The 27,364-nt window shown below is 40.6% G+C and overlaps 1 protein-coding gene across 1 annotated transcript; it reads right to left on the bottom strand.

Moving 5' to 3' along the window:
* Positions 1-908: 908 nt before the first annotated feature.
* Positions 909-26,691, bottom strand: yap1 (Yes1 associated transcriptional regulator). Its single transcript, XM_086216462.1, has 8 exons — positions 25,953-26,691; positions 24,651-24,886; positions 14,966-15,084; positions 14,192-14,305; positions 8,851-9,017; positions 6,331-6,458; positions 4,676-4,788; positions 909-3,834 (listed from the first exon to the last, which is right to left on the bottom strand). The coding sequence occupies exons 1-8, from the start codon at positions 26,151-26,153 to the stop codon at positions 3,599-3,601; spliced, it is 1,314 nt and encodes a 437-aa protein (XP_086072588.1). The 5' UTR covers positions 26,154-26,691; the 3' UTR covers positions 909-3,598.
* Between the last annotated feature and the right edge of the window lie 673 nt (positions 26,692-27,364).

The raw sequence follows: 27,364 nt of genomic DNA, 5'->3' as shown, positions 1-27,364 counted from the left end.
TAAATCATGAAGGGAAAAAAATACATGATGAACGTAATCTCTGTTTACCCAGTTTTGGTGTCGATCTCTAGGCTAATGCTCTCAAAGATGCTACCTTGACGAATTGTATTGTTCCTCCGAGAGACCACAGGGGGGCACCAAACACTTGCGCTTCAATGACGTATATACACTGGGTCAATGCGGGAGGCACTTTCCACAGGTCTAGCCTGTTAAACACTTGCCGGCGTCATCGCCAAATATTTGCAACATCTCAAGTAATCTGAACAATGACAAGTTTATCGACCTATTTTTTTTTCTCTCGCTCAATGATCATAAATCCAGCCCCTTGAAAAGTCAAGGTATAATTAAAAAAATAGTAAAACAACACATCCGTAGAATGCTTTTAAAATAGAAGTCTAGTACTTGCCTGAAGAAAAGCAAATGTTACATAAAATCACGTAATTATGAAATTATCAGCTCAGCTAATTGTGATTACCATCTTGATTTTAGGACGTCTGTCATAGGAAATATATTTTCTTATTACATAAAATATGAATTTGCACAATTTGCAAACACTGAGAAGTTTCAGGTTTGATTTAATCCAAAATATTTAAGATCCTAAAATGGCTTTTTTTTCTGATGAGGCTATATTGGGCAGCATGGCTCAGAGGTAGAGTGGCCGTCCAGCAACCCAAGGGTCGCTGGTTGGATCCTCCCTGGTGACCATGAGGAAGTGTCCTTGAGCAAGATACTGAGCCCATAATTACTCCTGATGAGTAGGTTGGCGCCTTGTGAGTGTGTGTGAATGAGATGACATTGTGATGCACTTTGAGTGCTGCTAAGGTAGACAAGCGCTATATAAAATTGAGTCCAATGGGAAATCAGGTTTGAAAAAAGTACAGAAGCACACAAGGACAGAAATACCACAAAGTATACACTTTATTTCAAGCCAATTTCAAAGTTTTATACGAAGATATATATAGATATATAGATATAGATATATCTACATATGTATATATATATTTTTATATATATATATATATAGTAACAGAATTTAATGTTCTAACATACATGCACATATCTATCAAAAATGAACAGATCATTACTGAATATAAATTTGTTTAATGTGCATTTAGAAAACTCTAAATACAAAATCCTTTAACTTGTGTGATTAGTTCTATTGCTACAATGACAGTCAACAGCTATTATGCTCTGACAATTACACGCTAAATTGGCATAAAAATCAGGTTTTTGTGACAAAATGCATTATTGCATCAAACTGAAAACTGTAGCCGTGCAATACAGACACTGTAGTGTACCACTCATTTTAGTTGCATTGTTCTCACCAACACTGTTTATCCATCTTAAAATGCATCATTGAAGTGATTTTAATGATCAATAAAATCAATTCTAAAAAGGAGGTTTCTCACAAAGAATATTTTCTCACAATAAAAAAGTTCATGTTCTCTGATCTATAAAAACAATATTGTTCCATCAAGTTCCAAGTTAATGCTACCTAAGTAAAGGTTAGCAATAAAATCAGTGTGGCATCCCGTGAGGTCTAAACCAAGGGCATGCACGGCTGGCTGATGATTCAAAGGTTACTGCAGTAATGCAAGGATGTAATCATGGTGTAAACATCAAACTAGCGTGATCATGAGAGAATTGTCAGTGTATTGTCTCCGCTGTCGGCTGTAGTTGCTCCTCGCTCCGAGACTGTGTAAACATGGGAGCGCACGTAGAAGAATCACTTGCTTCTCTGTTCAGAAACCTCATCCTTAAATCTCAGGGTTAGTCACTCAAAACAACCATCATCTCTGGAAAATAAAAAAGAATCTCTCAGGTAAACCTAATCTGATCCATTAACACTTAAAACCTACATCATTTTCTCATTATTAGCTTATACAGTTTGTTCATACAGAGGCGGATTTACAAATTTTGTGACAGTGAAAATGGAAGCACAAAAAGTATCATTACAAAACAAAAACAAAAAAAAAAACATCTTTGGAATCTGCCACAACAATTCCTAACTGAGATTATGACTGATTGTTTCTTAATTACTTGAAGGAGAAATTTTTTAAAAAAAATCAGCGTAACTCACCGCCGTCAGTCAGACCCTGACCTTCTACACTAACCCTCGACGTGACTCTCCAACCTGCTTCAACTTGTCCTGTCTGCAGTCTACAAACCCCTCACTTGAGCACAGCACCGAGGGCTCGGCCTCCCTCCTAGGAAGACTCTGTCACACATTGTTAACTGTTCTTGCGAGGATTACTTGTTCAAGAGCTGCAGTTTTTGTTTTGCCAAGAGATCTGGTTTTTTTTGTTTGTTTGTTTGTTTTGGTTAATGTTTAGGAATATTGTGAAATCAAGGAAAGATAGTAAAAGCTGCATGTGATCAAAAAAATAAAATAAACAATAATATGTATATAGACAAGAGAATCAGCTAAATGGTTAAAAAAAAAAACTGAATTTATGTCTTAGCAGACTTCATCTGGTGAAGCGTCCATAACTGTTGACCCTGTTATAAACATATCAACTCATCTATGAAAGACACTAAAAGCAAAATGCCATTTGATCTAAGCTATCATGTCGTCATCATCATCATCATCATGCTACGTATGTCAACTAAAAAATAAAAACACTAAAAAGGTAAAATAAAGAATGGATCATGAACTTGGCTTGGATAAGACTGAGATATGAAGAAGCTAGGGTTACAAAAACAGATCCCTAAATCCCATTATAATGTGTTTATAAATCAAAAATATAGTTTTGATTATTAGAAAGAGGATAGTGTAGCTGGTGTTTATGAACACAGCCTAATGCTTTACTGCTGCATTGCAGAAACCTGTAATTGTTCATGATGCTCGCGTCTTAAAAATACAACTGAAGGCACTTGATCTAACAAAAGGTTTAACTTAGACTTGCTGGCACAGCCAAGCAGCAATGTAGTCTGTCCCCAGACCCCAACCTTCTACCCCCCGCCCCCCTGGGCAAAGCCAACATGTCCCACTGGGCCTCATATCACCTTTACTCCAAATCAGTATTGTTCTTAATGCTAAAAATACATCATTTTTGGTTTCTAAGGCTTGTTAGACAGACAGAAAGGCCAAATATAAAGCTACACAGGCTGGATGCAATCGTCCCAAACATGAGTGCTTCGTCACTGCAAGAAAAAAAAAGAGGCAACGGAGACTCCAAGCGATAACTGATGGTGGCAGTGGTAGCGGCGGTCCTTGTAGGAGAGTACATGCATTCGCCCAGCTCAGCTATGAGGGGAGGCCAGGGGAAGGCCCTGCTCTAGGTAAAGATGCCCTAGAATCACAGACAGACTGGTGAAAGATTTGGGGACCCTTGCGTTATTGTCTGTTCATGGGCCAGCCTTGAAGACACAGACAAAATAGAGATAACACGCCAGTGAAAAGAAGAAGAGAAAATACTGCCTCACAGGAGCTTGGCCTTACACGCAGGGACAGAGACAGAAGTCCAGACAGGCTCGCTGAAATGTCTTATAAAAGCATCTATAATTCCTTCACAGATGAGAGCAGGCAGCAGTTCAGAGTGTAGGGTGTAGGGTGGAGGAGGAGGAGGAGGAGGAAGGAGCACCCTGCTCTGCTCCTCTATAACCATGTAAGGAAGCTCTCCTTGTCGATCTTGGTAGCTGCCAGCACAGACTCCATGTCGTTGAGGATGTCGGAGCTCAGGGCCTCCTGCAGACTGGGCATCAGCTCTTCACCCTCCACAGCCATGCTCTCCCCTTCCAGGGTGCCCAGGTCCACATCTGTTCCTGGGATGGCGTCCAGGTAGTCGGGGAAACGACTGGGCTGTGTTGCCATGGAGGTTTGAAGTGGGTCCCCTGATGAAGAGAGAGAGGGGAAAAAAAGTCTTACAACTATTTCAGCAGGTGCTAATGATGCTACATGTGCATCATTGTGTGTCACTGTGCGTTCAGTTGGGATTTCTGACAGCTAAGACTGATACCTCAACCAATCAAAACTTGATTCAGACAGAGATGCCTATTAAGGAGACCAAATCATTACACCGCCTTGCTTGTTTACCCTGAAGGCTGATAGAATGCCACCCCGATCTATGACTTCAGACAGCACGCCACCGCTCTCTGATGTGACGCATCACAACAACGTTAGCACCTAGCGTGATGCTGTCAGGCTGTTCCTTTGATAAGATATTCAGCAATGTGGTGACAAAATATGGTTCTAGACTTCTATAGGTGTCATGAAGTAACTTTCATAGGGGTTTAGCACTGTTAAAATTAAAATGGCAGTGAGGTGTAATCACATTACTACATACCTGCATTGAACACTGTTTAGTGTAAACAAAAATCCTCTGCACTCTGCTAGGATAAAAATCTGGCAAACAACACTGCAAATCAACCTTTCAACACTTTGTTGTTGAAACAAATATGGAGCTTTAGCCGTAGACTGACTCTTGCATTCTTAGGGCAGAGCCAGACTGTAAGCGTATGTTCCTATAACACGTATGAGAGTGGTATCAGTCTCTCAATCTGGATGATTACTGTCACAGCGTTATTATGACCGCTAGTGGACTCAGTCAGCTACACGCATTTGAATATATCCTGGAGCTGTTTATACATTTACAGGGAGACACAATGAAGCATCTTGCTCCAAAGTTAAGGACAAATTAACTTGAATATCAATGGACTGTGTTTGTAGCCTCACCTGTATCCATCTCATCCACGCTGTTGAGGAAGTCATCTGGAGTGCGAGGGACACTGTAGCTGCTCATGCTCAAGCCACTGTCTGTGCTCTCATCCCTGGAGTGGTAGGTCCCGCTGTGAACAATATCAAAAGTTCAATTTAGAATCTTTACTTACAACTCTTCAGATGAGGATTTTCATCAAAACAAAATATAAGGAAATTTTTTTGTGTCAGCATAGTTTTGGGAAGCCTTAATTTGTTGAATTTTCCCTGCGGTTAGCAACCACATTGATTACACATCAGTGAAAGCACACAGGCTAACTTAACAACACCCCGTCATCCTGGGGCCGGTAAAAATTGATCTGGGATGTGCATATTTGTCATTTGGGACGAGAGTCACAGAGACTTGTTTTTGTTTAAACATCTGCCCATGAAATGGCCCTCATCACGTTTTTATTCTTAGCACAGAATATAGTAAAATACGAGTAAAAGTTTTAAAATGTAGAAATGATAAGCTAATATGCCGCCACACGACCATTTCATTACTTTCCTACCTGACTGGCTGACGGATGGCCAATTGTTTTAGTCAGCATTCTGAGTTCTTCCCACATATCTTTTTAATGACAAATTTAGATCACCACAACCTCCTGGCAGGACGAGTAATTACCACTCGTACAGTTGCAGATGATACATGTTAGTTTACTGGTGGGTGACATCTTTGTGTTTAGATCAAGTGGGAGTTTCAGGCCGTGACACAGGAGATGTGAGGCAATGGCCTTTATTCGCACAAGTTCGCTGACATTATTGATGTGTCTTTGTCCAAAGGCATTAGTTATCGTTATCTAAGGATAGCTAACATATTAGATTGAAAAAAGCTGGGGACAGCAGTTTAACACATTCATTTTGCATCATGGACTTTTTAGCAACTACATTTACTAGTCATCAGGGGCATAATTGAACTGAGCTTCACTTTTAGAACCACCGCTGTAGAATATGGGAAAAGGAGCAACGATGAAAAGTCTAAGAGAGAGACAAAGAGGCAAAGAGAAGACATTTGACAAGCCTATTCTAATTAGCAGAGGAAAAATATGTAGGCAGAGTATGGCAGAGGCAGGATGAATGAGGCCATTGTAAGAGCAAGGGAGTGCAGGCAACAAGGGGGGGGGGGGATTAGGTTGGTCTGTCTACTGACTGGACCACATGCTCTCATGGCCTGCTTGCTATTCAGCTCTTTCCTCATTTTGTCCACTCGCAGATGAACTAGAGCTTGAAATGAGGAGGACAAACTATGCTTCATTGACTGCTGGTGAGAACAAACCTTCCTGATGGAGTTGTTTTTGATGTCATCCTCAAATTTTGAAAGTTTTACATCCTAAAATGTGATCGGTCGCAAAAGGATATCACCACCATTTTGGTTCTCCTTGCCTTTATTGCAGCAGTTGTACACCAGAGGTCATCATTGTTCAATGAATTCCACATGGACCTGCTGGTCTCAGTGAGTCATCAGTGTGGGAAGTTAAGCCCAGACTGTCCTTCAGTTTTTTTCTTCTTGTGTAACTCTGAGCTCAACTTGGAAGTCCAGCTACGCATCAGTTAGTGCACCTCAGCTGTGACGATGCTGAACGTGAAAACATCCTTTGTTTGCACGACAGTTTTGCTTCAGTAAGGCAACCGACCTGTTGAGGAATGGGTCAGAACTGTTGGCGGTCATGGTCCGGGCATCTTGGGCCATTGGGGAGGACACAGGGTTTGTGCTACCATCTTGATCCATACTGGTAGGAAGCTGATTCCTTAGAGCGAGCTCCTGTGGATGGCAAAGCACAAACTCATGAGCAACACAATCAACCCCACCCTAAACCTCAGAGGCTGATTACATACAGCTTTCCGAAAACACGTTTAACCTGCCATATGCTCAGCTGCCAAATAAAGTGATATATTAAGGAATTATAGACTGCCATCATGGTGCTCTCCATTTCTCCGCATACAGGGTGTCAAACTGCATGGGGGACCAAGCAATATGCTTGGTTGTTGGTTTTCACCTTCTCTCCAAGTCCTTGAACAAGAAGGTGAAATACTAATTATCACCATTTTGAGATTTAAAGAAGACAGGGAGTCAGTCAGTGTGATACGATGTTTTAGAGAGGATATAAAACTGGTTTGTGACACTGTCAGTGATGCTTTTACTGGTTGTGGTTGAGAAAAAAAATGGACACAATGTTCTCAGAAGCTCAATGATGAATAAAGAGCTGTTATTCAGCCGCAGTAAATATGTTTTCCTTTTTTTAATTCAGGCATTCCGACAGTAGTATTTGTAGGTGTTTCCTTCTGCACGGCGACCTCACAATCCCCCGCACACATGTAAACAATTTCGTTTTGATTAAGAGGGATTATGGGGCTGTGTGTACTATAAACAAACTTTATGGCTTATGGCTCACTTTTTGTGCATGACTGAGCATGCATGTCTGCAATGGACAAGTCGCCAGGTCGCATGCATCGCCATCCATTCATCCCATTTCTGGCATGTGGAATACATTTGGGTGTGGCAAGTATTGCCCCAGGGTTAAATATAGTCTACATGATTGAGAATCTTCATTGCAGATATACAAGCATCTGTTATCCAAATCTCTAGATTCTCTTGGTGAACACCCAGCCTGGTAGAAGTGCACTATAAGTTTCATCTCCACATTCTATCCTGCTATGCTCTGGTGAATGTCTAAAGTTTGCATAAATGAGCTGCCCATGGATCGCATCTTTGTAACACACAGAATGTTTACATGAGGTTACAAGAAGTTGATTTATTTTATCAGTCAAAGAAAAACTGGACCTTTAAAATACACCATCACTTTAGTTGGACTGAATATATTGCGACTTGATATTTTCGAAGTTGGAATAACGCGCTAAAATGAAGCAGTTTATAATGCATTAACGCTTCAATGAGTCCTGCAACAGGTCTGGATGCAATATGTAACATCCAAGTCCACCAGCCCACAGTCAAGGTACATAACATCGCAGGGGATTTAACGGTGTTGAAAACTGCATTTCCTGTCAGACAAGGACACAAATGTCTGGTTGTCCCAGTTTAAGAATTTCTCCTTCTTTCTGTTTGATGGGAATGCCCCTCGCTAATTTCTTTGTTATAGGATGAAAGAGTCTGACTGCAATCACCTGAAAGGGGGGATACCACCACCTACCGTTCATTACAGGCAGGCTCAAGTGAATAAATCAATTCTACCCTGTTAATATATACTGAAACAATGACAAGAGTCAAATTAAAAAGCCCAATTTAACTATAGTTTGACTCAGTGAGTAAAGAGAGCTGAGTTTAGTTAACCAACACATTTACTGTTTAATAATTATGTATATAATCATGACATCAATGCACAGAAGACACTTGAAATCAGGTAAAAGGGAAAAGAAGCTTGTTTTTGCATAAATGCAGTTGTATTAATGTAATTCGAAAGCCAACAAGGCACATTCATGGAAAAATCTTCCATCAGAAATCTATCCGCGCTAATCAAGGCTCTCTTAATCCCTAACCCCATTTCTGGAAACCAGATTTCTCTCACTGTAAAAGTGAGGTTACTTGAATGCACTGCATTGTATGCTCAGAAGACCTATAGCAAGACATCTTTACAGCCTAGTGTGTATGTAAACACTCAGGTCACTTCCTACGCTGTGAACTTTAAACAATCCCTATGAATGGCATGGTAAACAAAGACACCAGCACCCTCATTCATAATCATAAAGCCGTGTTTCTGGTGTTATGACACAACCTTGAGTAAACTACTGAACTTGTATGCACCACCCGGTGTGGGCGGCACAGTGACACATCACGGTTAGGAAGTGATAAAATTACCACAGATGAGTCACTAAGCTTCATTGCAGGGTGGTGTAACAATAAAGCCCCATCAAAGTGGTTTTTTGGTCCAGTGCTCTACCATTGAACGATGACTCATATTTAAAAGGGCTATTCCAGATGTACATTATTCAACAAAATAAATATTTTTTTCTTGCAAACATGTTAAGTGGGTGAAAGGTTATGTTTCCAGTGTCTTGCCTAAAAAACTGACACATCACATACTGAAGGTGCTGAACCTTTGACCTTTCTGACAGGGGTTTGGCCTTTTCAGTATGATACCATAATATTTCCAAAGACCTCTTTAATGTTTCTGTCTGTTTGAGCTGTTGTTCCTGACCTGGGGTCTCTGCCGGAGCAGCTCCTGTTTCAGTCTCAGCCTCTCCTTCTCAATCTGCTGAAGTCTCAACTGGTTGTTGCCGCCCATGACTCCACTGTGGGTGTTGGAAGGCAGCTGTCCTCCTTGCTTCACTGGAGCACTCTGGGAGATCCTCTGCTGGTTCAGGGCTGTGGAAGACATATCAGAAATATTATAACCCCTGTGTGTATCTATTTTTGTGTTGGATGCCTTTTTTTGCATCTCTATCCTTTTTTTATAGCCACACTTTGTGTTAAGACTGGTACAGCTGGTGTATTCTACCTTTAATAATGACAATTTTAAATATGAATGGGAGGTGGAATGTACTACCAGCCCTTTTTATAGTTCGTTGCATTAAAACAACATAAAAAAAAAACTGACAACTGTTGTGTTTTGTCTGCAAGACTGAAGCCCGTGTAGCAGGTTGTGTAGGACAAGCGAAGTCTCAACACACATTTTCCTCTAAGTATCTTGAACAATCACACTTCCAGTAAGACCTGATCTCCTCCCACTCCCTCACCGAGACAGGCTTTGTTAGTTTTGTACATAGCATCAGTTGTGACTTATCCTTTCACTGTATGTTTTGTTTCCTTGTTAACGAATCTATACTGTCTTTACTCCGGCCTACTGAATCATGTTCAGCTGATATAATGCAAAGGTGTATTTTAAGAATCATCATTAATTCAAAATAAATACATCATGTTCTGTAAACACTGTTGCAGTTTTGCGATTACAGATATTTTACCTGACAAACGTAATTCAATTGTGCACTGATGAGCAAGCTGCATGATTACAATATCAGAACAAAATGTGTGCACTGGAAACGCAGCTGTTCCCCACTAAAATCTTTGTTATTCTCTACTTCAGCGGGGGTGGGCCTAAAAATCTGAGAACAAAGCAGCATAGCAATGCAGTAATCTATGTATTAAAGTAGGTCAGTCTTATCACTATTGTGGAGAAAGACAAGCAAAATGTTTGACCACAAGGGGTGTAACAGTAATGGAACCAATGAGGATGCCTCCGCTTGAACCACCAACCAAAACAAAGCCTTTAGGGGGGCACAATTTTCATGCAGGGCTGTCTTGCTCTCTCTCTGTCCTGTCCTGCCCGCCCCGGCACCTTTCTCATCACCATTCAATCACTGTCTGTTTACACTATCTCCAAAGCTGAATGAACTGTGGCTAAGGGCTCTCCCTGGGAAGCTCTGGAAGCCCCGCCCTGCCCTGCCTTCTATCTGCTGCTCCCTCCATCGCTTTCTGTCCCTGCTGCCTCCCCCACCAACCCAAACCCAGCACATACACATGCAGATGAACACACACACACACAGCCATGGAGCCAGCTCCTCTCTCCCACACACAAACTGAAGCCATGGGAGAGAATCCTACTTCTTGCTGCTCTGGTAGATACTAAGGCCTTTTGTGGCTAGATCACCCAACCAATGGTCCACAGTTTACAATTCACGCACTGCTCATGGATCATGTCAGCAGCTGGAGACATGTTAAGGTCAGGCGTTAAGTGAGATGAGGTATAATGAGTGAGATCCACAAAAGTCCACCCATAAAAAATTAGCTTCTAATATATTTGTGAAAATATTATCTAAATTGTCAAATGTAAACATCCATCTCTATTTGCACAACAACTCCAAACTCATCACATTTACTCCTAGTTGATGTTTATCCGTGTTTCCATTAACTGCTAAAAGAATTCACGAGTTAGTTCAATATCAGAATGCAGTACATTCGCATGAAAGAAAATTTGGACACTAGACTTTAGTGTGACTGAAATTGTACTGTCTTATTTCAAAACAAGGCTAAGATACTTAGATAATGCAGCTGGGGATCAATTTAATCAGGAAATTACGCTGGCCAAGGTGTTCAAACAACAACCGTCAAACAGCATACAATCAAGAGGGTAACATGACAGGTGCTAGTGTGAAATAATACATCTCTAGACAAACTAGGAGTAATGTATACAGCTGTAAATTTGTCCAGTATTTTTTTTTTAACAGTCTGCATTTTGGTCCATTGTTTGAAAGGGATGATGCTAGCTAACCTATTTGGTATATGAAGCACCAGAAAGTCTGCAACCAGCTGAAAAGGTCCATTAAGTCACATAAATTTCTGATTCTTGATTCTTCTATACTAGGTTATTGACAGCAGTACAATAAAATGGTGTAATCCAGCAATACAATGATGCAACCATGCACATAAACCCAGATTGTTACGTCTACCTCCAGTTAATGTCCACCTGTTTCTATATCTTATCCAGTCAGATTTTACTGTATCAGAACCACTGAGTTCCCAGAGCTCAGCAGCTACTCTGATGAATACAATGTTATTGGAGCTGATAAAAAACTGAGTCAGACCAATGCAAGTACATCCTAAGTTGCAATACACCGGAAATTTACTTTGAGGCATGAGTTTTGAAGATGATGTGTTAAATGGGCACCTGACCAATATATGACCATATGTTGATGAATGCAGACCTGCAGCAGGTTCTACCGAACAGCCACGGACTCACAGACCAAACTCACCAAAGTTACTGGAGGAAGTGTGCACAAACAATGAGAGAGCTGTGAGTTACATGTGTGGATGAGATAGGAGCGAAGGGTAGGTTCACTTCAGGGCCAGAGTGATAGCATGAAAGGAGGCAAGCAGAGGCTGGGAAGATTGTGTGTGTGCGCGCGCGCACGTTTCAGAGGGGTGGTTGAAGTCAGCAACACATACAGGTGGTGATAGCTGGTGGGCTGGGAGATAAGAGACAAGTTAATGCTGTCTGCCTTTTGTCTTCTTCACGCACCCATGCAACAAAACGAGCCAGCAACAGAAGCCCTTATCTGGTGATCACACTAGCAGGCATATTACATCATAAGGTGACCTCGGGCAGGTAGAGTAGATGGTGTGCTTACTGTAAAATTGTGTCTGTGACCAAGGCAAAGCACCATTCAAGTAAACATTTGTGTACCATAGATTTAACAAGTTTAAAAAAGGCCCTTGAGAAAGTGTTCAGAAGTCAAGATAAGCAAAGTAGAGAAGCAGTCAGTGTGATGCAAACACAGTTTTATCATCTTGTACTCCAGTGAGATTTGAGTAAAAGCAGCCATTTTCAGCCTCAGACTGGCTGAGATGGAGAAAACACAGTCAGGAAACATTGACAGTGTGGGCCCACCTGGGTATTAGTCTCATAATTACTGGTTTGAAATTCATTAAAAAAGGTAATTTCATTGACAGAATTACAAAAAAAATCCATTAAAACTGACATAAATGCAAAAAGTCTTTTGTCCACTAAGCTCTAATGACCTTCACTTGGATGGGGTGCTTGTTACATAGTCACACAAATCACACACACTAGGTATCAGGTACTATTTCTTCCTCTTCTAAAATATTGTTGAGTGTTTTCAAAACACAAACAATGAAAAATTCATTGATTACCGTTGCTGAAAAAAGGCTGAAGGAATCACAGAAATAAAAATCACAAACAAACTGTATTTTACGGTGTTGCTGACAACATTACTAGCTGCCAACTGTTCCTTTTGGAGAGCTCTGACAGCAAGGATGAAAAAACATCTCATGACATGAAAATATGATGACGTGTTTGACAAAATGCATAATATAAAGGCTTCAACGCAGATTAACTCTTTGAGGAAATCTATGCACGAGAATCCCAGTATGATCTTTGTTCTGTTCTTCCTTAATAGAACGATAAGACAACAACATCTACGTTCACCAGCCCCTTTTGAAGTCAGCCAGAGTGCACTCATGGCTGTTCACTGCTCACCACCTCCTTGGATCTTAAAGAGGATGTGTGCTTATCCCGTCGGGATTTTCCCTCTGTTCCTCCGTTTTTCTTTCTTTCCCTTTCGACTTGCCTCTCCCTGCCCCCCACCTCCCCCTTCACATTGGCGTTCTTTGACTGAAAAGGTCTGGAACAGATTAAGAAAAGGACCACAGAATAAAGAGGCCTGGCAGAGATTCAAGTCTGTCTGGAGCGAGAGCAGAATGAGGCTGTTCCTGCACTGGGCCTCACGCAGGGGAAGCCAGCCGGCAACAACCCTCAGTTAAAGGCACTCTGCTGCTTTTCTTCTCAAAGCTCAAATTAGCCACCATTATCGAAGCAGTTGGCTTACAATTGGAGACCTACATAGCAGAAGTATAGTGGTTTCTGAAGGAGGAGTGTGTTGCCATGTACAAATGTAAAAAATAACCTGTTTAAAATGAGATGACAAAGCATAAAATTTAGCTGCCCTTCAAACACAGGACCATACTAATCAAATATCAAGTGGTTTGAATTGCATATCATTCAGAAATATTTCTTAATTATCAGAGAGAGTGTCAGCAACAGCATATGATCAACATAAGCAAAGGTTGGTCTTACGTGGAACAAAGTTATGTTTGGTGGCCCATAAAGAGTTAACACAATCTCTCTCACCCCCCCCCACCCCCCACTCACTTCTAGGGGCCCAGCAGCCTTGTGTGTTCAAGACTTATAAATCTTCAAAGAGTTTTGCCGACCAGAGCTGCCGTCTCTTCCCAGTTGTTCCACAACTCTGTTTTGAACTTTTCCGTGCAGCCCTCAGAGCCTTACACACAATTGCTTACAGAAAAGCTGCCCTCTAAGTGCCCAGGCTCGATTAAAAGCAACACTGAAATTAAACGGGATAACAGGCTGCATGCTGGTTCACAAGCTGCCTTTGTGCACTGGGGTGAGCTTCCCTGGGGAATGCTGTCGTAATAAAGGGATGGCACCTGAAGCATAAGTGAGTCAGAGTGACATAAGCAGAAGCCTTCATCACTGGAAGTCTTCTTGGAAACAGGAGTATTAGCCCATTCCCTTAGTCACAGAGAGATCTCGGCATGTCTACCTGGTCCTGTCACTTATCTACTGATACAGTGGAAGCTAACCATCAAACTTTAGCTTTGCTGAAGTGATTAATGGCCAACTGAGCTGCTGTTGCAACATTAAAATGGCTGAGAAAAGGTTAGGTACTGGTTTTGAAGATGTGGGATGTGTAATTTGGTTGCAATAAAGTCAGTCCAAAACAATGGAGCGTGCTGAAATTAAACATGAATCATAGATGTATGAGCAACAGTTGCTGTGGTTCATCTTTTGAGGAATAGTCACAGCTTAAAACTGTGCAAAGTCAACTGCTGTCATAAGAACAAAATGTTGTGTTTGCTGTTCCTTGATTATGTTCATAATTACAAGATACATATTTTTATTCCAACTGCAATACATTTTGGGTCTGCTTCACAAACATGATTAATTCAAGGAGTACACAAAATTCAAAAATAAAAAAAAAAATCACTGCCTAAAGCAAACTTACCATAGCGTGGGTCAAGTCGCGGGTCCAGCCAGGATGTGGTCTTGTTCTTGTGGTTGATGTAGTAAATTTCTCCCTCTGATGTAATCGCTTGTTCCCAGCCTTCAGGGAGTGGACCTGAAGAACGACAGGCAACAATAAGGTTGGAGAAAGGAAATAGACGAGTGCTTTACACGAGATTCAGACAAACATTATCAAGCAGAACAGTGACATCAATTGACTGTAGTAAATGCTGAGGCTATAAACTGTGGGTATCCACATATTTGATGATGTCATAATACCACATGCATGTGGGGAAAAAAACTAATGTCAGGATTTCTTTTTAGCTCTGAGAACATCACAAGTCGTAGTCAACTGTCACTTAAAACAAAACAAAAGAAAAAAAAAAAACATTGTCAAAACTGTTCGATTTCAACTTTCCAATAGGCTTGCAGGTAGAGAAATGATGATACCTAACATGTAAAACACTTCGGTCTGTGAGTCATGACGCTCCAAAACATGTCAGACAGGACCTGTCACGTTCTACCTTATTCTTACATCACCCAAGGCAAATTCCAACAGCATGGACAGAACAAAGGTAGACCAAGTCTTGGTGACATGTAACAACTAGACTGCATTGCTCCTGACTTGAATTTGTCGTATGAAATACTACTACTTCTCAACCCTAAGAAAATGTACTTTTAAGTTAAATACTGGAAAACCTGAAATATGATGTGTACCATGGGTAAGATACATTATGTGCCTCTTCTGTATTTGGACTGATCAACATATACATACCACTAGCAGGGCTCATAAGGTTCTGTTGGGGGACTGGCACGGAGCTGGTCGGGGGAGCCTGGTTCATCTGGAGAAGGGCCTTGCGAGGGTCTTGCCAAGTTGTGGTCTGATCAATGTGGCTGTAAAGAGACAAGATAGGCCAAAAAAACAATTTCTATAACTTGGTCCTGCCAAGAATTGATGAAACAGCAAGCGTGGAGTGGTACTGATGAGTCACAGCAGCAACAAGAAGTTCTTTAATGAAAATACTGAGGTAACCCTTGCTCTCTGTTTACAATGGCAAACTCAGCCATGTGTGACTACAACTAGTAGATTGTGTTTGCAGAATGGGTCTTAATACAGAGCTTTCACTTTCAGTTGTCAACTGTACTTGAATATTTTTCCTATACTTCAATAATATAATATGTGATCAGAATGCAGAAACTGTGAGTTCATAATAATTATTTCAAAAAAGGACTAAACAGTATGGAACTAAAAATACATCAACATCTATGCCTGTAGGTAAGTTGAAAGTATCATCTTGACAATGCAACTAAAACAACTATTGTAGCATCAAACAATGTTGCTCCATCTATTTTATGGCCTCTCTTTGCCTTGACAGGAGCTGGGAGCTGGGGGAGGGGGCATTGTGTTGCATTCTGTTAGGGCATTGATAATTAGTGCTTTGTTGGTACTTGTTGCTTGATTAAGATGGAAAGCTAATACAGGAAGCCCTCCTCTCCCAAGCAGGACCCTCTCTATTGAGGGAGGGTCGGTCACAGGGCTCAACGCAGGGGGTCCTTTTTCCTGGAAGCCGCTCGGACACTGTGGAGTGTCAGGGGCTTTAACAATCTGGCGCCACATTTACAAAGCTTTCACCTGCTTGACAAAGGCACAGACTGAGCTACGACCTAAAACCCCACTATTCACTTGTTCTTTTTTTGTGTTTTGAATCATCCCATTTAGGAAACAAACAGGCACCAAATCCAGTAGTTTGTTAATGAAAGGCCACAACTCTTCCATTTATATTGTCCAACAATACAGAATTTCTTTATTTTGGAATTAGATATTACACTCGGGTAACTATTATACCTTGCAGTTCATCCACCAACTGCCATTCTTTACAACTTGGTGTTAACTTCATCCCAAAGCACTATTAGCCTAGATTTTGGAACAGCTGGGTGAAGTGAGAGATTCAGAGTTTCTCTTGGCCTCTGCGGTAATCCCAGCCTGCCTGTCTGCTCTCGATCCCAGACCAGAGAGTGAGAGGGCCTGACTCAGCACTCCTCCCCTCAGCACAATGCAACCCATTTTGAAGCCCCCTCTTGTTTATGCTTTACTGATCAAAGGAGCTGCCAAATCCCCAACCAGACCCTCCCCCAGCCCTCACACACACAAACACCACAAACCAAGCAAAATAGCTGAAACTGGTCAGACTGGAGGGGCCCCTTGAGAAAGAGGGGTCATGGGGAGCGGGGTGATACAACTACAAAAAGGAAAAAAGACTGAAAGAGGAAAAAAAATATCTACGGAGTCTATCCTGCTGAATGCCATTGGCTGCATGAGTTGCTGTGGTCCTGTTACAATCCGAGCACCCGCCCTGCCCCCTTTGCTGCCTCCTTCCCACTCTGGAAACTATGACATTTGTTATACAGGGGAGGGGAGAACAGGGGAGGGGACTGGCCAAGAAGAACTGGGATAAGGAAAAGGAGGAGTTAATGAGAGGCCTGCACATCCTGGTACACCAAAACTGAACAGATATGCAACATCTTGAGAACTCGGCTGGAAACATACAACTTAAGAACACTGCCGAAACCCTAATTGTACTCTCTTCTCATACCCCAGATGGAAGTACAAATATTGACTTTTCTATCAAGCACAACCTGAGAAACCTATGTTAGTATCTCAAATCAATCAAAAAGGTTGTAAACAAATCTTACGTCTGAAACAGAGGTATCAGAGTTGATAGTCAAAAACAACCTCAGATAAAATGAACACTCAATGAGAGCTTCCAAGGTGGCACTGCATTGTAATCACAGGACTGGATATGGGAACTGTGAGAGTCAGTAAATGAGTTACCAAGAGCCAGTAATTCTTCACCAGGTTGTAAAACTAAAAGATAATCCATTCACTCGACCTGCTTCAAACCCTACATGGCCTGAGCTCTGTATCGCTTCCTGTAGGCGAGACATAAAACAAAACAATGTCATGGCAACTGTTGGGACTGCTGGAGGCCACCAGTTGCTGTGAGGAATTGCTGATGATCTGCAATCTCAACAGTCACAACTGCTCGGTGTTGTCTTTAAACCTCTCTGACGCCACCACAAGCTCAGCAGGGTGCTCATCACACCCTCCCCCAACCTCCATCTCCAAGGGAGGGCAATGGACACGGGGCAAACTGTGTATTGCCAGTTTGCTCCAATGTAAGTAGTTGACAGTGATGGCAATGTTTACTTGCTCTAAGTTTTTCCACCACAGTGACATTTTTTAGACATTTTCAAAATGTTACTGCCAAAACTGAGATGCATTAGGATGACACTAGTGATAAATATATCTTTTGGGTAATTAATCAATGTCCCCAGTTTGAAAAATAGATTATAGTTTGTTCATTTAAGAGGAATTCTGGGTGTGGTTAGCTTGAACTCTACCGACCAAATGGAAAGTGGAATGGAAAGTGGAGACAAGATTGTTGTTTTTAAGATTTTTTTGAAGGTTCTGTGGACGGGTTTTTTTGTATATAATGCATACAATTAAATACAAAATATTTATCTAAATCCAAACAGCACAGATGCAAATTGATGGCATTTTGAAGTAACATGATCATCGTCAAAGGGTCAAATCAAGGGCAGCCCAAAGCTGTTCTCCATGGTCATAACAATCATACTGCTTTATGATAGTAAGCTCATATACTGAAACATATCAATTCATTTTTCTTAACTGGATTATCACAGACTAGAATGTGATAATGAAGAGTATAAGAGACTATAACAGCAACTAGATGGAATGATTAATGGATGAAATTTAGGCTCTCTGTGTTTAAACATTTGATATACTTGGCATTAGTAGACATCTCAACAAATATATAACATATTATTTATAGTGTATAATTTACAGACAAATGAACGCAGAATGTTACACATTATACAGCAGACGTTACAGCCACCTTTTGCAGGCTTGGAAGATGTAGTTATTAGCTTTGAACTATTTCTGTAGTTTGTAATTTTCAAAGAACTATTTGTTGTTCTCGAAGCTGGCATGAAGAATGAAGTGTGACGGCATGGCAAGATGTTTAAAATTGGACCACATGATGACATACCTTTTTTGAAGAGCTTACTAAAAGCAAAAAACAACAACAACAAAAACATGAAGTTCAACTACTCCCAATTCCTGAAATCAGTTTACCGTGGTCCAACATGCCAATTTAAGTCTTGATTATTTCTGGACTTTATTTGTAAATGGCCTGGTATTTCAGCAAAGGACATCACTGTGTTGTCAATATAACACATTATCAAGTAGTTTGTTTTCAGTGTGAGACGTTACATGCTTATTTTTGCCTAAGTGGTCATCATGATATACTTTGGCTTTGCAGAGCACTTAGGACTCTTGATCTACCCTGGCACTTGACTGATGTCCCACTTATCAAGGTGGCGTTTATTGTGCCAGTGTTATTTATAAAGTATCTTGCTGAGAAAGACGGAGCGGGCTATTTTCATCAAGGCGCAACTTAATTAAATGATGTGGCACAAGATGGTGTATTTGTTACACCATTGTAATTTATTATTTCTTATGCAAAGCTGAATTTACATTTAATATTCGACTTAGGTTCAAACTTAAAGGTTTGAGAGCCTTAAGGACATCCAGTGGTTATGTGTAAATTCTGCACTTATTTCACAGAGTTCATCAGATTCGAAACACAAAAGCATGCCCATGAAAACTTTGGTGTTTACTTCTAGCTTGCAAAAGAATGATTATGCCAAAAGTAGGTGAACGCCATGGTTTGAATGTCTCTGAATAAGCTTTGCAACCTGCCAAAACACCAGGCCAGAGCTAGATTTGATGCCAAGCTGTTTATCCCACTGAAATTGTCTCCAAACACTGTTACATGTCAAAACGTGGCTGAAGTTATTGGGAGTGCAGCACTGCTGAAAAATGCCCCAGAGCTGAGTTGTCAAATTTGAAAATGCCATCCCAGGGGCTCCAACCAGGGACTACATGCTCAGAAGGTGGTTGGGGCCAACTACCAAAGAGCACACCAAGGGAGGCAAGATGTAATCAGGCTCCTAAGATGAAGATGACCACCTCCACGCTGGTCAACTGGAGATGCCTGGCTGCCTCTCTATCAGCAGGACATCATCAAGAGAGATTACTGGGGCAACCTCTGTGACCTTATTGTGGCTTTAAGTTTCCCTTTGAAGAAGGTTTTGTATCACCACGCCTACTAATGAAGCAACTAATTCACAAAGGTCCTGCGAGCGTAGCTCCTAAGTATGACTCCTGTTTTTTAGAAGACTAATTAATAAAAAAATTTAACTTGTGGAGTGCCCTGTCTGATTACCTGGCCACTCCTTGAGGGTGGTGAGAACACAGCAGAACCAAACTGATAAACATGTACAAAACAAAAAAATGTCTAGGGTATTTTATAGAGTTAGAAAATTAAACATTTAAATTTCTTCCATAGATGAAAGATTAACATTATCAATTACTATCATTAAATGGTGAAAACAACTGCAAGTTGCAACTTCAGGCACTTTGCCAACATATATCATCAGCTTTACTTTTGGTATCAGGATTTCATTTCCCACTGCACATAGTACCCTTCATGGTAGCTGGTCACCATCGCGACAACACATGAAACTGCCATGTCTGTCTCATCGTAACAGGACATCTTGGTAGACCCCCTAGTTTTGCGTCGCTCCATCCAGCACATAGATGCGTTCACTGGCAATTAGTGCACCTCCCCAATTAACCATTTTTGCATTACAAGTTAATCAACTACTCCAGATAAATAAATTTAAAAAAAGCTTTCAGTATCAGTTACACTCACCTGAAACCACCAAAAATCTTCAGGTACTATCACCAACACTTGCCTCATTGAAAATCAAAACTGGCAAGCAGAGTGAAGTAAGTACAATGTACAAGGGGGGGGGGGGGGGGGGGGCAGCTCTCGATACAAATCTTTAGTTTGTTTTTCAAATGTTACATGTTTGACACAAATGGATCACTTCTGGGAAGCGTAAATGTCAATCTCACCTGAGACGCCCTGATCTCAGATGCTACATCTCTGTGGAGATGCCCTCAGTGACAGTGGAAGCATTGATGTCTGGAACAGAGGTGTTACCATAAAGACTTTGGTAAACACTAGCTTGACTTTCTCACAGTCCCATTTGTGTACTGAGCTGACAGGCCCCAGTTGAACAGGAAGGGTCTTGTCTGTGTGTGGTCAATAAACCAAAAGTTTGTCAAACACAAAGTTGCTTCAAATGAGGGCTTCACGCAGACTTACAAACCCAGTCTTCCCAGCACCATTTGGGACTGCCTGAGTTGCCACAGTTCAGAACGGCTTAGCATGAAATCCAGTTAACATATTTACCAATTCAAGCTCTATGGAGATTTTAAACCGTTTCGATCACAAATGATAAGAAGTAATATATCTTATATTCACAGATATAAAAAGATGAGTATGAAATCAGTGTTAGCCTGCCAAGTGGTAAAACTCAAATCCATTTCAGACCATGGAGCCAGATATTTTTGACATATGCCGCTGCGTAAATTTAAGATACCAGACGGGTACCTGACAGCTTCATTTGACACAATAATACCACTCATGAGGATAACATATTGGGGCTATTTTGACATGAAATGCATTTGTGTTTCTACTGTGCATATCATTTATGTATGTATGTATGTATGTATGTATGTATGTGTGTGTGTGTATGTGTGTGTGTGTGTGTATGTATGTATGTGTGTGTGTATGTATATGTGTGTATATATATATATAAATAAATAAATAAAAGCTGATTCTGATTTCACAGCAACACTGATTACCACAGAGAAATTGACATGCAGTCCTAGTCTCGCTATGTTTAAAAGGGACTGAAATAATTTCTTGTATTAGTTGTACTTCGCTCAATATGAAAATATTTGACGATTTAAAACCTTGAACCAAACAATCCTCTTATACACAAGCTAAATATAACTGAGGTATAATCAGCTTGAATTCAGCCTAATCTCAGGGTCACTACCGTAACATAGATATCGACTGCATACATTAACAGCAAGGGAGTAATGGGAGGTCTCCTAGCCTTTGCCTACAGTTTCTAGTGCAGGAGATGTTTGGGAAAAGTTTGCAATGATTTAATTTTCTCTTAAATGTTATGAACATTAAAAGGGAATAAATTAACTAATTTGGTCACAGTAAATAAGAGGCGACATTTTTCAATTACTGTAAGAACTGCTGAACATGGAAGACCCAAGTCATTGATTCTGGATGCAGGAAACTAGCCTCATCAAAATGGTTAAAAATCCAGTTGAGAAAAGACAAAAGCGTCCATCAACACAAGGCTCTACCTGCCCCTGAAAGCAGACAATGACTACTCCCTTAAAGCTTTCTGCTGCTTGGGGCTGACTTCCCATGGACTAAAAGCTCATTCAAAGCTGCATTTAATAAGCGCCCGGAAACAGTGATTACCCCTCCTAGTTTGCCGGTGTGTCTAAATTAGAAACCTTCATTAGTTTATGACCCAGCGCCAAAGACCAGCCCTGCCCCCGTCCCAGCACCAGGCAAGGTGACCCAACCCCTTTGCCCCTGCTGTCATAAATCAAAGGGCACAGCAAAGAGCTGGGAGGAAGAGGAGGAAAGGTCAACAGACCGTGTTCACATTCAACTAGTTTTCAACTACCCTAAGGTTTGATTTTTTTTTTTCAATGAAAACAGCCAAAACAACTTTGTATCGCAAGGCTGCATACATATAAATTATATTTGTATTTAAGAGGTGCCACTACCAGATATTGTCATGATTCAACTATAGATTTTTCTATTACAATTTCCCAGAGCTGATATAATTATCTGCTAATTGCATACTTTGACTGACCATCAGTCTGAAATCCCCAGACATTAGTTCTATCATAACAAAAACTGCTTAAAACACATGGTGCATTATCAACAGTGTTGGCAAAATTATTTGCTGGAGATAGTCAACCAACTTTCAGACAAATGTAAGTCATTAAAAAAATAGTTACTCCTGATCTGAATTTACACAATCTGCCTGGTCTAACATCTTAGATGCAAAGAACAAGAGCTGCTGCCCTCTCACCGCCATCTTTTAACTTCATGTCAGCCATTTGTCTATTTTAGGATGGCTCACATGAGTCTCAACAAGCCTTTGGTCTGAATAAAGATCACTGTTTCACTGCTGGGACAAAGGGGGGGCTGGAGTTTCTTTTGGTCCCTCTTCTAGTCATCTCCACATGGCTGCCATTTAACTCCATTAACACAAAAGAGGGACCATCACAGTGCCACGGCTCCATTCATAGCAAAACGAGGCCTGCCTCTTGAGGGGAGTAGGACATCGGCATCTGTAGGGGCCAATCTTTCCTCACTCAAGTAATAAACTGAGGAGGAAATTCCTTACAAACAAAACCTTACACGCTGAATTGATACAACTATAAAGACAACTGTGGACACCTGAGTGAAACATGAGCCCCCTGCTCTCCCCTTGGCTAGCTGGCAACTGATTCCCCACCCCCACCTGTCCAACCACCCACCCACACACTCTCACTCTGTTTCACTCCCTCTCTTCAACACTTCTCTCAGACAACCCCTATTTATAAATAGGGGAGTGTCTTTTCCAGCAGTTCAGTCGAGGCTGCCTTTATTCCAGATCAAATATCTGTGCTTTGATGTGTGGTGTATGGAAGATGTCTCCTGCAGTTTTCTTTACTTGGACATAAACACTTTGTACTACATGTACTCTCGTTGTATAACATGCCAGATGAAAAACAGCTCTTTGCACAGGTTTGCTCAGTAGTTTTCCCAGGTTCATGAAGTCATGTCCATTTGGATCAAATGTGTAAACACATGAGCACAGACTCACTTTTATCGGAAATCTTTTTTAATTAATTTTACATAAACTGTATACATCGTTAATCATTCACTGATGACTTAAGGTAGACAAGCTTTGATGAAATGTTTTCAGCCTCTACAGATTTCTTGTAGTTGAAGGGACAAAAAAAAAAAAAAAAAAGACTTGAGTCATGTTCTAGGAAACGAAAAATTTTGGCTGACTGTCATTCCAAAACTGTATGTTGTGTAACAATTGCAGAAATGTCAGTTAAAGCTGAGCTTTTTTCTTCAAATGACACACTGCGTATTGTTTCCATTTTTTTGTTTTTAAAATGCAAAGCCTTTTCTGACAAGCGGCAACTCAAAAACAATCACGCAGCAACGTTTTTAACCTGAAGTTATACAAGATTGGATTTTCCAGAGTAAACTTTCATTTATTTCAGAAATTGCTCAAGTCTGTCTGTGAGGGAGTCTTCATCAGTCAGTCTAACTGAGGTGAACCTGAAAGAGTCTGCCCAGTGTTCTTTTGTACAATTTTAGAGGAGCCTTTGAAACGAGACAGATGTTCTCCAGATGTGAGTCCTTCTAACATCTGGCACTGAGAGCTTTTTTTTGATCCCATTAAATTTGAGTCTGTCATGTTTGTTCAGACCCTGCGTCCGAAAGCAATATTTTCTTGAACAAATATTGTGCCTTTAAGACATCTCCCTATGTCAACATGAGGTAATACACATGTCATACGCTCTAGAACACCAAGTAATGATCAGATTGTTGCTTTATAAGTTATTGACAAGGGTGCATGAATAATGCGATCCATTCCTTCACAGAGCTCCTGAGATTTAAAGCACTAATACGTCTAAAACAATCTATAAAAAACCTTTCCAAAAACAGGGACACCAATTACGTCTGACCAGACTAAAGCTCTTGTATATCTGCTACCCACTATTTGATTTAGAAATAATAATGTGGAAGCGTTTTGCTGGTGGGCAGATGGGTTTTGCAGAGCTGTCTGTCCTTCTCTGGCTGGGGCAGCTACAGTGGATCATTGTTTCTACTGAAACCTGAGACCAAGAAAAGGAACACTACATACAGCAGAAGTCCCTCAAAAGACCTGTCTTGTTTGCTGAGGCCACCAAATTTAATAACCTATAATTTAACTATTGCAATTGTCTCTTTTTGAGAGGACTGGCGGCCATTGTGCACTGTAGCAGATTAGCAAATTATTGTCAGCATAATGTGCAGCGGACAGAGCTGCAATATGAGAGTTCTGCCATGTTGCCTGTCTTGTCTTGGTCCAGACGATTAGCAGAGGCTTAAATTTTCATCATTGGTCTTTACATTTTAAAACGTCACATGTGCACGTGTATCTTCGTAAACTCAATCCTAAAAATCTTTAACATCTAAGGATAAACGTGACTTCAAATCAACGTAACAGCTTTTTAAAAATTCTTGACAAAATCAAGATTAATTTTACACTGTCTTTGTAGTTCTCTGAAAATGTCTGCAGTGTAACTATGTTATAGATAGATAGATAGATAGATAGATAGATAGATAGATAGATAGATAGATAGATAGATAGATAGATGGATCGATCTTGACTAAAACAGTTCTATCTGTTTTGACAGTTGTTAACAGCACACTTACTTGAGAAAGTATCTCTGGCCGGAGGGAGTCTTGGCCATCTCCCAGCCTGGGGGCAGGGGCACATCATCAGGAATCTCATAAGAAGACTGACGGAGATGTTGTGGGGAGGCACCTGCTGAGGCCATGCCAGACAGGGAGCCACCGGGGACGGCCCCCATTTGAAGGGAGGCTGGGGACGAGTGTGCACGTACATGGTGGGGGGTGAGCGCTCCACCACTCCCAGCATCAGTACTTGCCTGTGGTTGGGTTGGAAATGGGGCAGTATGAATTAATTTTCTTTAATTTACTTTCAGAATATTGTTGTTTACTGTTTCACCCAATGTCGTTATAAAAATAAACTGTGCTAAAACCAAGTTTTTTTTAAATTTCTGACAAAATTACACTGTGGTTATAACATTAGTTTCAGAGGACATGAGACAACACAAGTATTACAACAAAAATATGTATTTATACAGGTTTAGCAGTGCATTACTCTAAAAATAAAAAGGCATAGTTTTTGAGGCCACTTTAGAGTTCATGCAATGAAATTAATGATTAAGTCTAAATATATCTATGCTGATTCCAGACTTAATTCACCTCCACTTGTTATCGTAAAATAATAATAATAGTGGGTTCTGTACACATGAAGGCAAGCTGGAGGCCTCTAAACCAGTGCACCGCAGTACAACAGCGCATGCGCATAACTGACAAAACTCTAGAGACCATAAGCAACAGTTGTGAGAGACGGTATGAGGGTGGGGGAGGAAAAGGAGGACGGGGTATAAATGGGACAAATACAACCATCCTATGATTTCTTAGTTGCAAGTAATGCTGTTATTAAGTTTTCCATAAGTTTTAACATTTTCACGTTTATTTTATTTCTTAATACAAAGTTGAGTATTACACAAAGCACATCCTGTGAAAATACTCATTTCCTGCCCGGCAAATCTGACAAATCATTTAAAACTATACATAAAAAATATTAGTGTATGTACGGATATGTTTACAAAAAAGCAAAAACAGGAAAAAGTATAAGGTGATATATTTATTATTTACCGGTTTTACCCACAGACCCTATGAGTTATGTTTCTCTGACAACAAATTTAGGGAATTTAAATTAAATCTATTGGGATAAAATGTGCTAGAATTGGGGTGGGGTGGGGATGCACAGCAATTGCATTCTGAAACTAAATTCAACTACGTTTTCAAAGAAGGATAAACTACCTATGAACTGGCTGCACCAGTCACTTACTGTAGGCCTGAGCTCCCACAGGATGGGCCTGGTTTCTGGGAAGGTGCAGGAGAGAGACTGGGCGGACTTACTTGTCTGGAGTGGGACTTTGGCTCCGGGGGTTTGAAGAAGGAGTCTGGCAGTTTCCTCATCCTCATCGGGACAGAGGGGGGCACGATAGTGTTTTTCGGGTTCATCACGGCGTTAAAAAGCGCCTCCAGTTCGGTCTCTGAATCGCCCCGTACATGGACGATTTGGTGTCCAGCCGGAGGGTTATGCTGGCTCGGATCCATTATCCCAGAACAGTCTGTAAACTTTATACGTCCGAGAGAGAAACACACACAAAAAGAAGCCTGGGCCAATCCCAAACTTTTTTTTTTTCACGTAGCAGGAAATCTGGAAATCTCGACGGCGGTCAGTAAAAGTTATCCTGGGTCATCCTAAAGTTTAACAGTCGAGGGCTAACTTTCTTGCTAGGTGTGTAAGCTGTCGAAGTCTGCTGTGAAAGACAACGTTTTTCTGTTGTTGCTTGCTGGCATACTTGTGAATATAACAAAGCGCATATCTACTCCACACTGGAATCTGTGTTGTCGTCCTGGCCCCAACTTTGAAAAAAAAAAAAAAAAAAAAGGAAAAGAAAAACCGCAAACGCAAACAAAATGACGAAAAACAAAACAAACCCCTGGTAGAAAGACTACCAAAGTTGTTGTTTTTCACTAAGTTACTAGTGAATATTCTCACAAGTTGTATCCATTAGTCCGCAAGACAAATCTCCGCAGCTCACTTTCTAGAAAAAAAAGTTTGCCCCAGTCGAGCCTAAACTTTGGGCAGGACATCAAACTTTATGACTCATGGGACGTCTGCTCTGGGGGTGGGGCTTGGTTTTAATTGGGACAAGAGGCTTTAAAGGTACAGTTAGTGTTGCCGGAGCAGGGCCAGGGGCCTCCATAACTATTTATGTCTCCCGTTCATAAAACCTTAACTTTTATCTACTGTCATTCTCGAGTGACCCAGATTATAAAGACATAGTATATATGTCACAATTTTGAAGTACGATGATTCCTAATATGGTAGCCAAGAATAATTTGTCTTGGTGGTATTGATGGTATTGTTTTTATTTATTTATTTTTTAATTTTGCTGATATTTGATTGACCAGTATTTTTACAACTGATTTGGTAGATAGCCAGTATATACCAGTGTCGAAATAATCTTTATAAAAACAAATTTAAATGATATCTTCATTTGTACACACTGAAAAACACATGCAAACACTGAATTTTTCTTTATTACCAAAATGTATATTTACTACCTTTATTTTCTTATTATGAACGGCACAGGATTACCAAAGACAAACTAAACTGGGCCAATATAATTATTAGTCAGACCAATGCAGAAATATATATATATATATATATATATATATATATATATATATATATATATATATATAAACAATGCTGTAGGTATTGAGCAAAATGCAAATATGTGCAATTATCAAAACAG

This window comes from Aulostomus chinensis, chromosome 10, assembly GCF_037954235.1.
Source record: "Aulostomus chinensis isolate RoL2024-O1b breed Wild chromosome 10, RoL_Achi_v1.0, whole genome shotgun sequence".
NCBI classification, from domain to species: Eukaryota; Metazoa; Chordata; class Actinopteri; order Syngnathiformes; family Aulostomidae; genus Aulostomus; species Aulostomus chinensis.
This window is presented reverse-complemented; position numbering and strand designations above follow the sequence as displayed.

What these genes read in the sequence shown, in the direction of transcription:
- yap1 (XM_086216462.1), bottom strand. Translation starts at nt 26,153, where the DNA reads ATGGATCCGAGCCAGCATAACCCTCCGGCTGGACACCAAATCGTCCAT. An exon ending in CAAAGTCCCACTCCAGACAA is followed by an intron (nt 24,887 to 25,952) that starts GTAAGTCCGCCC and finishes ACCCAACCACAG; the next exon opens with GCAAGTACTGATGCTGGGAG. An exon ending in CCTTATGAGCCCTGCTAGTG is followed by an intron (nt 14,306 to 14,965) that starts GTATGTATATGT and finishes GTCGTTCTTCAG; the next exon opens with GTCCACTCCCTGAAGGCTGG.